The sequence below is a fragment of the Eptesicus fuscus genome, chromosome 17 (assembly GCF_027574615.1).
Source record: "Eptesicus fuscus isolate TK198812 chromosome 17, DD_ASM_mEF_20220401, whole genome shotgun sequence".
Lineage (NCBI taxonomy): Eukaryota > Metazoa > Chordata > Mammalia > Chiroptera > Vespertilionidae > Eptesicus > Eptesicus fuscus.
The window spans coordinates 40,609,209-40,624,803 of NC_072489.1; the positions used below are offsets into that span (position 1 = coordinate 40,609,209).

At 48.2% G+C, this 15,595-nt stretch overlaps 2 protein-coding genes across 12 annotated transcripts in view; one reads left to right on the forward strand and one right to left on the reverse strand.

Moving 5' to 3' along the window:
* PI4K2A (phosphatidylinositol 4-kinase type 2 alpha) overlaps positions 1-15,595 on the forward strand; it is a 54,540-nt gene that overhangs the window by 21,907 nt on the left and 17,038 nt on the right. The window contains exons 6-10 of one of the 4 annotated variants that reach the window (XM_054728777.1): positions 1,317-1,416; positions 2,175-2,308; positions 2,794-2,853; positions 4,506-4,685; positions 9,433-9,495. In XM_054728777.1, the coding sequence (XP_054584752.1) occupies positions 1,317-1,416; positions 2,175-2,308; positions 2,794-2,853; positions 4,506-4,667 (456 nt within the window). In that variant the 3' untranslated portion in view covers positions 4,668-4,685; positions 9,433-9,495. The other 3 variants (XM_054728776.1, XM_054728778.1, XM_008144143.3) reach the window with 3 other exon arrangements.
* AVPI1 (arginine vasopressin induced 1) lies at positions 7,854-15,592 on the reverse strand. Of its 8 annotated transcripts, none has more exons than XM_028149164.2 (3): positions 10,181-10,240; positions 9,455-9,751; positions 7,854-8,441 (listed from the first exon to the last, which is right to left on the reverse strand). In XM_028149164.2, exons 2-3 carry the CDS (start codon positions 9,739-9,741, stop codon positions 8,282-8,284), a joined length of 447 nt encoding a protein of 148 aa, XP_028004965.1. In that variant the 5' UTR covers positions 9,742-9,751; positions 10,181-10,240; the 3' UTR covers positions 7,854-8,281. The 8 variants fall into 8 exon arrangements, with proteins under 8 accessions (XP_028004965.1, XP_028004964.2, XP_054584755.1 ...); XM_054728780.1 differs by lacking the exons at positions 7,854-8,441; positions 10,181-10,240 and adding exons at positions 8,687-8,996; positions 15,434-15,592; XM_054728783.1 differs by lacking the exons at positions 7,854-8,441; positions 10,181-10,240 and adding exons at positions 8,687-8,996; positions 15,347-15,427.

Sequence of the window (15,595 nt, forward strand, 5' to 3'; positions counted from 1 at the left end):
AGAGAGATAGAAACATCATTGATGAGAGAGAATCATTGATTGCTGCCTTCTGCATGCCCCACACTGGGGATCAAGCCCACAAACCAGGAATATGCCCTGACTGGGATTCGAATTATGACCTCCTGGTTCATAGGTGGTCATTCAACCCCTGAGCCACGCCAACAGGCTATGATGATTTGATATCCCATATAATAAAAGCCTAATATGCTAAGTGTCCGACCATTTGACCAGTTGTTATGACGGCACTGACCACCAGGGGGCAGACGCTTCGACCAGTAGGTTAGCTTGCTGCTGGGATCCAGCCAATCGAGACCGGGCGAGATGGGCCGGACACGCCCTGGAGCCCTCCCACGGTCCCTCCCCACCCTGATGGTGCACCGCACCCGTGGGGTCCCTTGGCCTGGCCTGTGGGGATTGGGCTGAAATCGGCTCTCCAACATCCCCCGAGGGGTCCCGGATTGCGAGAAGGTGTGGGCCAGGCTGAGGGACCCCACTGTTGCACGAATCCGTGCACCAGGCCTCTAGTATGTATATATTGTGAAATATTTACCACAGTAAGGTTAGTTAACACATCCTCATAGTTTTTTACTTCCATAATAGTTCTCAAATTTTGTGCATCAGAATTACCTGAAGAACTTATTAAAAATTGTACAGATTCTCCCATTATGTTGGGTAAAACTCAGGATTTCATACTTTGAATAAGGTATCCCAGGGCACCCACATTCCCTGAACCTGAAGTATGGAGCCAAGTAGATAGTCATGAGAGTGTCTGACATGAGCTGTCACAGGTAGCCTGCCCCATTCTTTTTGCATTAGCTCTTGTCCTTTTCCTTTCTATGGGTCACTGAAGCAGGGAACAGACTCCCTTGTGCAAGGGCTGCTGTTATCTTCCATGGTTCTGTTATCTCATTGGAAAAATATGGTCACCACCAGTGAAGTGGCATCTGAGTCAAGGTCCACACAGAAGGACTTTAACAAACCAATATTTATTTGTTTTTCTTGTTTTCGTATCCTCAGGAATCTCACTGCCTTTCCCTAGGAGGAATGGCTTATAGTTATCTTTTCTTATTGTCATTTCCTTTCTTCCCAATGACTGTGGGAACTCCTGGGGAAGTGCACCTTTCCTAAGGTGAAAAAGGGACTCTGAGAACCTTGAGTCAGAGGTGTCATAAATGTTCAGAAAACAATGTGAAAACTAGTTCAGAGGTTGACTAAGGATTGGTTCCTGAGGAGGATGAGAGAGGATGCTTTGCTACTACTTTAAAGGGCCTGAGGCACATGGGACCCTCAGTATTTAGTGTTTCCTTGCTGTTTAGGACACAGACTGGGTGGTGGTGAAGGAGCCTGTTATCAAGGTGGCTGCCATTGACAATGGGCTGGCTTTCCCCCTGAAGCATCCTGACTCCTGGAGGGCATGTAAGTCTCAAGAGTACTGTGTGATCTGGCTCATCTTTTGCTAGGTCACAGTTTCTTGCCTGTGCAAGGTAGATAAATACATGTATTATAGGATTGTTCTAAAAATTAATGAAATAATGCAGCTCATGCACTTTAGTGCAATGGTTGGCACATGGCAATGACTCCATAATGTAAGCTAGTATTACAATTTTTACCTATATTATTCCCATTAGAAGCATAGAGTTTTCTCCTCTCTGCTCTATATTTTTCTCATTCTTTCTGAGAACTATCTTTTTAAAAATGTATTCTATTAAAAAAAAACACACACAAAAAAGCAAAAGTATATTCTATTTGTGTTTAAATATAAGCTGTTTTCAGTGCTCTGTCTTCCTTGTTACATCCTGGAAGCCAGCTCTTCCTGCCCAGTTATAACTGAGAAACTTTTAGAAAGAGGAAGAGATATAGGTAGGGGTCACTAGCCCCTTTCAGCACTAGTCTTTTCAGAAGGAGTATCTCAGTGTCTCAGGGGCAAGTCATTGGTTCTACACAGGCTTGCATCTTGGAAGGCCATGCACTAGTAGTAATATCTGGGAAAGAGCACAAGCTCTGGGATTAGGCAGACCTGGGTTTGAATGCTAGTTCTTTCACCTACTATGTAACCGGTAGCGTTCACAGCTCTTGTAACTCTTCTGTTTATATCAAGGAAGTGGGTGGAGAACATAGATGGGCAGGGATTTTTTTTCAATACCAAATTTGCTTTTGATCTTTCTTCTTTTCAGATCCTTTTTACTGGGCCTGGTTGCCCCAAGCAAAAGTTCCATTCTCTCAGGAGATCAAAGATCTGATTCTTCCAAAGATATCGGACCCTAACTTCGTCAAGGACTTGGAGGAGGACCTATATGAACTCTTCAAGGTTAGCCCTGGAAATGTCAGCCTTATAACCATATAGAAGAAGACATTCTTAAAGGTTTTTGTAATTGGTCCTACTACAAGTCAAGAGAGCATGGCTAGCACCCTTCTGACTTGTTAGCCAGTGAAGAGTGAGATTCCCACATGTGGATAGCAGGATCTAGTTTGGATTAATATGAAAAAAAATCGGCAGCTGCGATGAACCACACCGGTGTGTAGCGTATGTGTCCTGTGGCTTCAGTGTATCTGCAGAGCTCTCACTTTCAAATGGAGCACTGGAGTCTCGAGTTCTTTAGAGTTAATGAGACGCAGGACAAGATACTTACTTGTTCTGTGAAGCAGGGAGTTCTTGGGGTGGTAGTTAACGTCACTAAACCTCACAAGCCTTGCTGTAGGTTTTCTTTACTAGCAAGTTTCTAATTGGGTAGGAAAATGGGTTCTTCTGAGTAATTCATTCAGGTTCCACCTACTTCTGCCGTTCTTTTGCAGAAAGATCCTGGTTTCGACAGGGGCCAGTTTCATAAGCAGATTGCTGTCATGCGGGGACAGGTAAGCCTGGGACATCTGGTGTGAACCCTGGGATCTCTGGGAGGGTTATAAGCTGATGTTGAGTAAATATGTAAAGATTGCATTTTATACTTTTTTCAGTGTGTCATACATATTTGTGACTCTGCATGTACACATGAGAGAAAGGTAGCCCTCCCCAGTCTCCCACCTCTTCCAGGGTACCTGGTGGTTAGTGATGCGCTTATTTTGTGCTTACTTCTGTGCTACTTGCTGGATAGTTCATTGGTAAATTTACCCACTGATCCTTGTCCACCAGTTGCACAAGGCAGACCATATACCATGGTGGAAGCCCAAGAGGCTGATTAAGAGTTAAGTCTAGAATTAGTCTGTTTTACTGCTTACATGCTCCATGGCTTTTGACAAGAGCCTCTACTTCCTTGTTTATAAAATGAACAGGAATAATACTTTACAGAATTGGCTAGAGGATTACACGAGATAATGCATATTAAATATTTAGTAAAAATAATGCCTGGCACATGGTAAGCACTCAGATATTGGCTCTGGTTATAATTTCTGTTATATCATTATTTCTTCTCTTTCCACTTCACCTTCAAAGAGAGCTAAGGAATCCCCCAGGGCAGTGGTTAGCAAACTGTGGCTCACGAGCCACATGCGGCTCTTTGGCCCCTTGAGTGTGGCTCGGCGTTAGAACCACTTCTTCAAAATAGACTCGCCCAGGCCGAAAACCGACTTCTGCACATGGGCCACGAAGTTTCAGTCGCACTGTACGTGCGCGCCCGCATGTGGTATTTTGTGGAATAGCCACACTCAAGGGGCCAAAGAGCCGCATGTGGCTCTCGAGCCGCAGTTTGCCGACCTCTGCCCCAGGGCATTATTTTTTTAATAGATTTTTATTGATTTCAGAGAGGAAGGGAGAGTAGAGATATAAACATCAATGATGAGAAAGAATCATGGATCGGCTGCCTCCTGCACACCCCACACTGGGCACTGAGCCTGCAACCCAGGCATATGCCCTGACCAGGAATCGAACTGTGACCTGGTTCATAGGTTGACACTCAACCACTGAGCCACGCTGGCCGGGAAATTGTTTGTTTATTATCCCTTAAATTATTAACTGATCCCATAGTCTTGGGCATTTATATAATTTTCACTTTATACACAATACGGCACTGTATTGGTTTAAACTGTTTTGTGCATGTCCACAATTGTTTTCTGAGTCCTAAAAATGGAGTGCTGAGTCAGAGGGCCTGTTTACATTTAAACTTCTGTTGTCCACTGGCCTTTTTGAAAGACTGTCCCATCTTCAGCCCTACAGCTATGTCTCTGAACCCTCCCCAACTCTGAGTCACCTTCTTCTTCTGTATCTTTTTTAACTGGAAGGGCAAAATATAGGAGATATTTTTTGTAATTTTCATTTTTAAAATGACTAGAGAACTTTCCATTTTCTATATATTGCCCACTTACAGTCCTACTATTTTTTTTTTTGGGGGGGGGGGGGAGACTCATCCAGGATAGTCCTACTCTTATAAGTAGATTATTTGTACAGTTTTCCATTAGCATGTTGTTTATTTTTTTTATTGATTTATAGGAGCATTCTGTCTGCCAGTCTCCCTTTAAAGGCTGACCTGGATGCCTATGCCCTTTCTTAATTTATCTCATTTTTCCCTCTGCAGATCCTAAATCTGACTCAGGCCTTGAAAGACAATAAGAGTCCCCTGCACCTGGTCCAGATGCCACCTGTGATTGTTGAGACAGCTCGTTCCCACCAGCGGTCTGCTAGCGAGTCCTACACACAGAGCTTTCAGAGTCGGAAACCCTTCTTTTCGTGGTGGTAGCCCAAGAGGCAGACAAGAGTACGTTGTCTGAGACTTGGGCTAGGAGGAAACTTGGGGAGTGGGTTGCAGGAAAAGCCTGAGAAGCCGGTAGAAAGCAGTGCCTGTGAGAGCCCTCCCTCTCTGCTCACCACCCCCCTCAGGGCTTTCCCAAGCACAGGGAGAAGCACAAACAGAGCTAAAGCGAGTGCTGGTGGGCTCCCCTGAGTGCTGAGGAAGGCTGGAGCTCCATGGAAGGAGTCCAGATGCCCAGGAAGGAGCATCTGCCTTCCAGCATCTCCTGAGGCCAGGCTGGGAAATTCCCTTTCCTGGTGAGACCTGGGCTCTGTTGCAATTCCTCATTATATTCTGCATCAGAAACAAACAAATAACAAAAATTTAAATTATTAGCAAAACGCAGGCAGAATCCCAGATTCTTTCAGAAACCTCAAATCCAGACCTAGATTTGCATGGAACCAGACATTCAGGTGCCTCACTCTCATGGACCAAGGCAGCTGGGTTACTCGCAGTCCTGGGGCAGACAGAAGCCGCACCTTTCCTTTGAGATTTTGCCAAGTCTTCTCTTTCTCCTCCCACCAGTGCAGTAGGCTGTCTAAAAGCCTCCAAATGGAATTTGCATGGCAGGGGTACTTTTGCTCTAGACCTCCTAGGAGCTCTGTATATGATCCTATAGATCAACTCTGCTCTCTGCTCTGCTAGGGATCCAACCTCTCAAGTGCAGGCCTGCAACCTGCCCATCACTCAGATAAAGGCAGGAGGGAGGACGTGGACTCCCCAGCATGTACAAGTGATCCATGTAGCCTGAGTGTATGCGGGGAGCTGTAATTGGTCTATGGGCAAACTTATCCCTGTCTTGCTTCCCGAGTCCTTGGCCCTAGCCATGGTCCTCTCATTTGTTCCCATTATTTTAGGTATTTCTTTTCTCAACTCTGACTAAGGGGTTCAGTTTGGATTCTGGAGTGGGTCTCAGCTCATAAGAGGACAGGATATTAGGTCCTTGGACTTCTCTTTATGCTACCACTGCTGCTTGTGTTCTGCCTCCTAATTGGTAGCTGCGCTTTGCTCCCTGACTTCTTGTTCCAGGCCAGTTTTTCCATGGCTTCTTGAGAAAAGTGGGGCCAAAGGGGAGAGGCCTTCACACTGTTCCCCAGTGCCTGTCCAGCTCAGTGCGCTTCCTGCTTCCATGTCTCTCCCCTCAGCTATCCCCTTGCCAGGTGTCCAAGCCCTTTCTACACCAAAGCAAACTGGCCCCCACAAGGGAGAAAAGAGGGTGCCATCTGTAACTCGGGAGCAGCCCTATGCTAAGGGACTCCCAAGTTTCTGGAACCCTGCGATTGGTCAATCAGCTGTGAAAGAAACTATCTTGAAGGTTTGAAAAACAACCAAAGAAAGGGAGCAAGGACTATGTCTTGTGCCCTTTGCTTGCCCAGCTCCTGCCATCCAGGAGACAGAGTAGAGATGTGCAGCTCTCTCATAAGCTGGGCCAGGCTGCCCTTCCATCCCAGCCCCTGGAGCCAGCTTATCTTGGGCTTCCATCCAGCTGACGGGAAGAGTCTGGTAGCTGGGTGTGCATGCCCTGTGGACAAAGGCACAGCTCCCCTGACAATCCCCGTCAGCCAACTTGGACACTAGCCTTGGGGACCATGTTTTTGAGAATGCCTGCCCTCAGACTGCAGGAGCAATAGGGCTCCCAGAAGCTGGAAGGGGCCCAGGTGTGTTTAGCTCTCCACAGACATCTTTGTATAAATATGTGGTAAAGGTGGGCATCAAGAGAGCCTGAGGAGTCTAATGAGGAACGTACTTGCTCCCCGCAACCAAGCAGATCTGCACATTGCCCTCATCCAGACCAGCTCTGTGGGAAGGAAACTGGGTCCAATGTAAGAGGGGGCTGGTCCCAGTCCTGGCAGGTGAGAGAGTGGGAGGGGCATCCTTTCCTGGCCTCTCTGTTCTCTTTGAAACCTGTACTCAGGTTGCCTTGAATATGGACTTTGGGAGAGCCAGGGGCCCAGAGTGCCAGGGCAGACTTCTGGATGGCACTCATGGAACGGCCCAGCCCTCTGCCAGCCATAGGCCCTGTCCCCCAGTGTCAGGGAGTAGAGGCTGGGCTGTGAGTCCTACTGCCTCTTACTGTTCTTCTAATGCACTGTAGAAATTGTATGTAATGTATTTAAATCAATGCAAATGTATGAATAACAAGTCCAATTCTGACCTTTTTTTGTCTAGTTTTCTTTGGTGGAAGGAAGACAATGTAGAATGCAATTTTAAGGACAGAGAACCCTGAGTTTCTGTGAGTTGCTAAGCCATGGCTCCTGAGTCTATTTTGCTCCAGTGGGGGAAATCCAGACCCTCATTTCCAGTCTCAGTGCTCTGAAAACCAAAATTTTTTCTTAACTTAAATTTGACACCAAAACTGACCTGAACCTACACGGAATCTATTTGTAACCGTGATAAATCCCTAAGTGTGAATATTTGTTGCAGAAATATTGTTTTGTTATGAGATACTCCCCTATTAGGGATGACACAGTATTTGCACTGACTACTTCTGCAAACTAAAGAAATTCCCAAGTCATCTAGTCACAAAGGTTTGGAAGGAATATGGACTGGTTTCTCTTCTTGGCTATGAGAGGAGAGCCCTGCTCTGCATATGCTTGGAGCACTTTGAGCCCTAGCTTCGTTAAAGTGATGGATAATCTAGCTGAGAGGATGGGTGGGTGGGGAGCTGAATGGGAATGGCATGGTATGCTTCTTTTGAGGATCACCTCAAGGGTTTTCAGGCTATGGGAACCTTGGGAAATGGAGGAGCTCAAGAATGATTGGGTCAGCTGTTGGCCCATCTCAGGATGGTTGGCCTATGGGGATGAAGAAGCCAGCTGAGGAACTGGCACCCATTACTGTGACTGCAGGCTCACTGCCCACATTGTAGAGCTGACTAATAGCTTTCCCTCTAGCGCTGGCCAGGGGCCAAAATCCCTGTCCTCTCCTGTGGCTCAGGACTGCCGCAGAGATGCTTCCATCTCCGCATCTGACAGCCCCTGGAAAAGGAAGCTTTGGCACAGGGCTCCTCGGGATGGTGGTGAGAAAGCAGAGAAGGCCAGCCCTATTTTCTTCTTCCTGGGAACACACAGCCTTCCCTGCAATGAGCCCAACCCTCACCCCCCCAGCTCCGGAATATCAAGATTCACACAGTGCTTGGTGCAAATGTTTTTATTTTGCCACTTAAACCACAGTTTACTTGTGTGGTCTGACAGGGACAGGGGTGTAGGACAGGCTGCTGGACCTGGGTCATGATACAGGAGGGTTAGTAGCAGAAGTGGTGAGATGCTTGGTCTGAGTGCCTGTCACTTAACTCCCAGGGGAATGTCATGCAGCCCAAGTATAGTGTTAGGTGGGGAAGGGCCAAGGCAAGAACGGTCACTGTTGCTGCTCCTGGTGAGGAATGGGTCCCACACAGTTAGAGCTCAGTGGATATCTCCAGTCCTCTTCTGAACTGAGCAGGCCAGCAGCAGCATGTGGGGCTGTCTGCCTCAAGCCTCTTCCTCCTCCACCTTCCCGGGCCCTTTGGCCAAGTCCCTATGATTCCTGGGGAAGGTAGTGCCATTCCCAGCCCCTTCCCTGGATCAGTGTCTGATCTGATGGAGGTAGCTTGTGGGGCCCGACTTCCTCCAATTCCGGCGGATCCTGGCACTTGTCCTCCTAGTGTTCAGATACTGATCGCTGGAAGCCATCTCTGTGGCACTGCTCTGTGGGTCAGCCAGTGGGTCGCGGGGCTCTGGGATTCTGTAGGGAACAAGTGTGGGATAGGCCAACATCAACAGGAAGGGCAGAATGAGGACTAGAGATTTTGGCCATGTGAACTATTAAAACACACTGGGACAAAATGAGACCAGGGCTCTGGTCTCGCCTCTGCCCGCTGAGAGCTACATGACGAGGCAAAACTTTCAGATTTCTATCAAGAGAGTAGGACTAGATCAGGGTGTGCAGCATCCAATGTTTCTCCAACTTCCTCTTAACCATGTCTGTACTCATGGCAGACATGGTTAATCAGTCATATGAGACTGGAGGAACCAAGTATCCTTACTGAGGCGTATAAGTAGCGATTACTAATCAATTGGAGTTGATATGGACCTGATGATCGCAGAAGGCCTGTTCAGGTCTAATGTTCTGATTGTGGGCTCCACAGAAGGCGGTGGAGGAATGGAGTCCAGAGTGTGCCCATAGCAGTTGGTTAGGCCATGTGGTTCAGCGGGATCTTGGGAGCGGGAGGCGGAGCGGGTGTGAAGGGGAGGAGCCCTGTTCCTGGGCTGGCAGTGATCTAAGCCAAGAGATGGATGACTAGGGAAAGTTTGGGATAAAGTTTCTAAACAACTGTTAACCTTTGTTGCCTCTACAGTACTTTTCTATGCTATATTCTCTGTAATTCGAGAGCCAAGATATTCATCAGGCTGACTTTTGAATGTTACCTGTTCTTTAATAGATAAATAGTATTTTCCCCCCTTCCAAACACAAATCCCTCCTAAATGGTTAAGAATCACTGTGAAATAAGGTGGCACTGATAGGATCCTGGCACCCCTTCCCACGGGAGTTCACACGGTCATGTATGACTCCAGTACTAACAGCAACCTTTTAAGTGCCAGCCATGTGGTAGGCACTCTGTAGACCTTACCACAACCCCAATGGTAGGCACTTTGCAGTGAGGCTGGGTCAGTAGCTCCAGGCCCCACAGCCAGGAAATGGTGAATGGGCATCATTAGTGCTCTCCCTCCCTCAGCCCTCCACTCCCAGGAACCTACCTGAGCCGGCTGCAGTGATGTAGCGAGTGGCCCAGGGATTTCTGCCTCGGGGGCCTCTTTCTGCGCAGCCTCCTCAAGGCCTCCGCCACGCGGTGGTCCCCTGCACACTCCCAGATGATCTGTGCCCGTTCCTCCGCCAGCTGGTCCCCGCTGCGCTGAAACAGACTCTGGATCTGCAGCAGCTCTGCGTCCTGGAAGATGTTGGCCGCGGCCTGCTTGCGGCCCCGGGCCTCAGTGGGGGCCTGCCAAGGGAGCGGCTCGCTCACCACAGAGGCTGGGGTGCCCATCCTGGGTGCTCTGAGGAAGGAAAGCATGGAGATCAGCAGCTCAGCAGGCCTTTCCCAAACCTGGGGCTCCTGACTAATGCAAGGACTTCCGGTGTTTCTGTTCTTCAGGAGCCAAGGTAAGGTAAGTCTTATGTTAATAATGACAGCCAAACTTTATGATGAAGTGCTATGTGTCTGACATGTGGGAATTTAAGAGTCACAGACACCTCTGAGGTAAGAGTTGTTTGTCCCCACCTTACAGATGAAGGAGTGTGACTCAGGTTAAATGACCTCCCCACAGTCACAACGCCCCATGTAGGTGCAGGGCCAGGAGAACCAGGTCTGTCCGGCTCTAAAGTCCAGGCAGACCCCAGGGTACCCAGGTCTCAATAACACCAGCAGCAGCAGTTGAAGTGTGGTGAGTCAGTGTGTTACACACCACTGTGAGAGCCATATTCACCTGGCATCGTTGAAATGTGAACACAGCAGCCCTATGAGGTAGGTACTTTCACCCTCCTCACTTCACAGACGAGGAAACTGAGGAAGAGAATGCGGATTTCTGATGGTGAGGCCCAGGCTCTCCAGTACAGAAATAGAGGGGTTGGGGAGCTGGGTTGGAATCCCACTTCTGGCTGCCTCCACCACTTACTGGCTGCGGACCTCCACTCGCAGCTCCTTCCTGTGTAAATGTATCAGCTGTACTAACTAGTACCTACTTCTTAGGTTGCTGTGAGGACTGAATGAAGGTACACAAAGCATTAAGAACAGTGCTCAATGTTCTATTCTGCTTTTCCATCCATAAAATTGACAAGAGTTACCCCACCTATCTTCAAGACTCTCGGGATGAACCAAGTACATACAGGATGAGGCAAAGGTAGGCTTACAGCTGTTCATATGGGAACTAATACAATAATTAATAATAGAAGGAAAAACTGTTTCTCGTACTCACAACTGTAAACCTACTTTTGCCCCACCCTGTATAATTTAGCAAACAGTATGAAACAGACCAATCAGGTCTACCGTCCAAAGGACCACTGAGAGGGGCAGGAGGAGAAGCTACAGGGTTAGAATACTCTGTCAGGGCAGAGGCTGAAACTTAAAGAAAATTGATAAAAATTACACTCATGTCAATGTCCTCCCACCATATCCAGGAAATGAAAATTAAATCATATTCCTCAGTTCTAGATAGTTCACATTGAATAAATAATAAAGGCATAAGAAGCTCACCCACCTTATCCTTGTTTCTGGTACAACCTGAAAAGGCCATGGTACTGGAGAACAAGGAGACAAGGACCACCAGGGACTTCGGCATTGAATCCCAGCTCCGCCACTTGCCTAGCTGAGACCTTAGGCAAGTTAATCAACCTCTCTGAGCCTGTTTGCTTAACTGCCCAATGGAGCCAAAACCACTTCTCAGGATTGGTGTAAATGGGTCTAGTATGGTACCAGGTGCCCAATAAGAGCTAAATAAATGTAAATGCCCCTCTTTTTGGCTTCCTTGACTTTTGTGTTGGGTCAGAAGAGTGATGTGGTAAGAGTTCTTTCCTCCAAGCAGTCTAGCCTGAGAGCCTGCCTTGTTCCCTCTGCCCCTCAGCCCTGGGCCTAATGGGGAAGGCCTGGTTACTAAGACCTCATTCCACAACTAGCTACAGAGATAGCTGTCAACCAGCAACCAGCTTGAAAAGGAGATAGGTAAAATGTACATGCTCACTGTAAAAAAAAAAAAAAAGAGCAAACAATAGAATCATAAATAAAATTACTACTGGTTTCCTATCTTCAGCTCACTCGCAAAAATAATCCTTACTCTCACCTGTCTTTTGTTCTCCAGAGAATTTGAGCCGTCTCTTCATCCCATTCAGACTTCCCAGATAATGATTGTCCCTTCCTTACCCTGGCCTTCCCTCTTCCTCACCTCAATGGCCACCTCCTGATTCCAGTAATTTCTACACTCCACTGTCCTAGTTTCTAGGCCTTCTATCATAAGATCTTACTCTTTTTAAAAATATATATTTTTATTAATTTCAGAGAGGAGAGGAGAGGGAGAGAGAGAGAAACATCATCAGCTGTCTCCTGCACACCCCACACTGGGGGTCAAGCCCGCTATCCGGGGCATGTGCCCTGACAAGGAATCAAACCATGATCACCTGATTCATAGGTCAACACTCAGCCACTGAACCACACCAGCCCGTCCCTACTCTCTTTCTTCAAAAGAGCTAATAATGAAAATAAACCTACAAAAGACTTTCTAATAAATTCATAAAAATTATACTTGTTATCTGGAAAATAATCTTAAAGCCTGCCTCTCCTTAGGCACTATTATGGGAATCCAGTAAATATATGTGATAATTAAACTCCCAGCGATAGATGATATAAATATACTATGATCAGGAAACAGTCACCAAGTAACACTTACAGGCTGGTAAAGAGAAGTCAAAGCTAACTATGGAGCATTTATTCTGTATCAGACAATACGCATAATATAATTTCATCCTTAAAACAATTCAAGGGACCAGGCACTGTTCGCCTCACCCCAGTTCACAGAGAAGCAAAGGGAAGCTGAGACACAGATATAAAGCAGGGACTCAGCCAAGGCCAGAACCTAGTCGGACTGCAGCCCAAGCTTTTAAGGCAACGGAGGTGTCTTCACAGCCAAGCAGCTCAAAGCACATTTCTTCCCATTAGTCTGTGAGGAGTGCTAAGTCACAAAGGGGAGACCCCACCAGCAGCAGGGAAAGAACACTGAATATCCCACGTTGGAGGCAAGGGTGGGGTGTGGAAGTTATTTTAATCTTTTCAATAACATCAGGGCCGTTCCCTGGGTGACAGGCTGCCTCAGCTTTGAACTCGTGGCACTCTGAAGAGGAAGATCCCCAGCTTCCACAGAAGGAATCTGGAACTATAACCCAACCCAGGGCACAGAGCTCTGTCTTATGAGTTAGAGGACTGGTTTGAGCCCCAGTTCTGCCACTCAGTGGCTGAGAGGCCTCAGGGATTCTGTGGGCCTGCCTCCCTCTTTCATCTGTGAGAAGAACAGGTTGATGCTGATGGCCTCTGAAGGCCTGTACCAGTGTTGAGAGTCAATGATTCCATGACAAGGCTAGGTCTGAACGAAGAAGAGCCTACGAGCAACATGTGTGGACAGGTCGGCTAATTAGGTGTCAGAAGACTCCCCAACCAGTAGCTCCCCTTCTTAATCTTCCTGGAGGTCAGACACTGTTTTGCTGCTGTGGGCTGTGGGGTTAGGGTCTGGTAGAAGACAAGAGAACTCACTGCTCTAAAGCACTCCAATGACCTAGGCTGGCTATAGGTCATTAGAGTGCTTGTCCCCTCTCAAACTCAGACAATCTCACCCTCTTCTTGAGAACTGGCAGCAGGACCAAATAGCAGCAGCTGCCTCAGGGAGGAAATGGCTTGGAGCCTGACTTCCCAGATAGTCCCAGCCACCTCTGCCAGGGCTGCAAGGCCCTACAAGGCCCTACCTCCAGCTGCCCAGTTACAGTGAGTTACAAATGCACCACTGAGAAACCACCTGGGAGAGCCTGAGCCTCTGGCCTCACCATATCTTCTAAGATCCTGTGAAGGGGAGCGGGGCACCTCCAGATTTTGAGGACCCTCACTCTTGGCTCTGCCTCTCACCCTGAGATTCAGACAGCAGAGTGAGGCTGAGAATAAAAATTGGTGGATATCAGATAGGATTAGATTGTAAACTTGGGAAAACTGAATCACAGCACTTTTGTTATCAGAAGAAACTTTTCCCGTCTCATTCAATGTGTCCAATAGTTACTTCCCCCTCATTTCCTGGACAAGACCCGCATCCGGGAAAGTCAGTATATACTTGAACAATGGTACTTTTTAAACTGGAAAATGAAACCACAGGGCTATTAAAAGATTACAAATGAATCTTTCAGAGCTGACATAAAAAAAGATAAGCATGGATCTGTGAGCAAATGAGTAAAGACTAATTGCAAAATACTTCCATTTGATACAAACTAGGTTAAAAATGAACCCCCAAGTACATACCAAATGTTGAACATGACCAAGTTCAATTCGTTTTGAAACAGGCAGTAAAGGAACTATAGAGCTCTAACAAAGAAATATATTTAAAAAGTGAATCACCATGTAATGATTTGCAATTTATAAATATTGCAGTCTTTGCTATGCATCAAGCTCCATTTAGACACCTATCTATGCTCATCGTGGTCTCAGGGTCGTGGAAAATAACCATGAGAGGCAGAACACAGTTGTGTGAACTAGGCAGCAACTGGCTCGCCCCTCCAGATAACCCTGTTGGTGCTAATAATCTGCAATCGGAGGCCAAGGGTCTCTTAGAAAAAGAACTGGAGGCTCTGGCCCAAGGCCCAAGTCAACACTGTGGCCCTGGCCTACTTCCTTGGACAGACATGCCACTGGACAGCAGCCAAAATCTGTGGCTCCTCAAGTGGGAGGCCCAGTCCAAACGGCTGTGGGCCCCCCACACGGAAGGGCCTAGTCTCAGGGAGGCATGCCTGAGAGAAATGGACATACGTTGGCCTCCAAATCTCCCACAAGGTTTGAGAAAGGAACTGGACCCTTCCCCCAGACCAAGTCTCAGACATGGCCTGGAAAAAAAAACCTCCTACTAGATCTAGGAATAACTTTTCAATAGTTCAAGAACCTTGCATTCTGGCTGTGCCACTGATAACTGGGTGACCTTGGCAAGCCTCAGTTTCCCCCTGCTTCAGTTTGTTCATTGTCAAAATGGTGAGAATAAATAACCCTTAATGGGATAAGGGAGATAAAGTATGCTGAAAGTATCCATCGCAGTACATTATGAATGAATGGTATAAAGGAAAGGGCTTTTGAACCACCCATTTTCGTCATCACCACTATCATGAAACTCCATCAAAAGGGGCCTTCACTCTTGGGAGAAGAGGGTGAAGGGAGAATGGAGCAATCTGCGGACTTTTAAGTCATCGCTGCTGTTGAGGCACCTTGCTCCAAGACAAGTCCAAACCAGCACTTTCAGAAGGGTAATCTCTTTAATCCTCATGACACCCTTCTGAGGGGGTTCTATGGTTACACCCATTTTACAGATGAGAAAGCTAAGGCAGGAAGGTTAAGTCACAGGTAGTATGTGATAAGGCCAGGCTATGAACCCAAGAGGTCTGACCCCAGCGCTCGCTCTCCTCTCGTTGTTTTTGTTCCCACCAGAGGGTGCCAAGGTCTTCAGAGGAAAGACCCAGGAGGCTCTGAACCTTCTCGGAGCCTGCTATCTGCTTCTACCGGCTTTGGAAGGCGGAGGGATCGAAAGTCAGGTCTCCCCAGCCAGCCTCTGTGCCACCGCACTCCATGGCCCCGTGGGGAATTAGAGTGATTACTCACCAAGCTGAAGGGCGGCGCCGACAGACCTCAAATCGGGATGGGGCAAGCTAAGATGCGCCGACCCCAACCCCTGCCGGCCTTCCGAAAGGGCGGGCGCCGCTCTGGGCTTCGGCCGCGAAGGTGCTCACCAGGACCAGGAGGCACCCACCAACAGGACAAGAGCTTGGGAGGGGGTATCCTGGCCGGTATCACACGGCGGCAACCCCAGCACAGGTCGGTCCCCGCGACTTAGACGTGGCGCTTCGCACACGGGCCCTAGGTGTACCTGGGGCTCAGGTCCGGCGGCACCCCAGTTCTGACGGCTCGCCCTCCCGCCCGCTCCCACCAAGAGCCGGCTCGCAGACCTACGTACCTGACTGCCGCGGCCGGCCACCTCGGTCACAACCGCGGCCCCAAGCGCTCCCCGGAACAGCCAATCCTCAGCCGAGCCCTGCGGGGAGCTCCAAAGCGAGCCTTCCAAAACCGAACGCGGCGACTCCGCGGGCCAATCAGCGGCCACAGAGGGGTGAGGGGC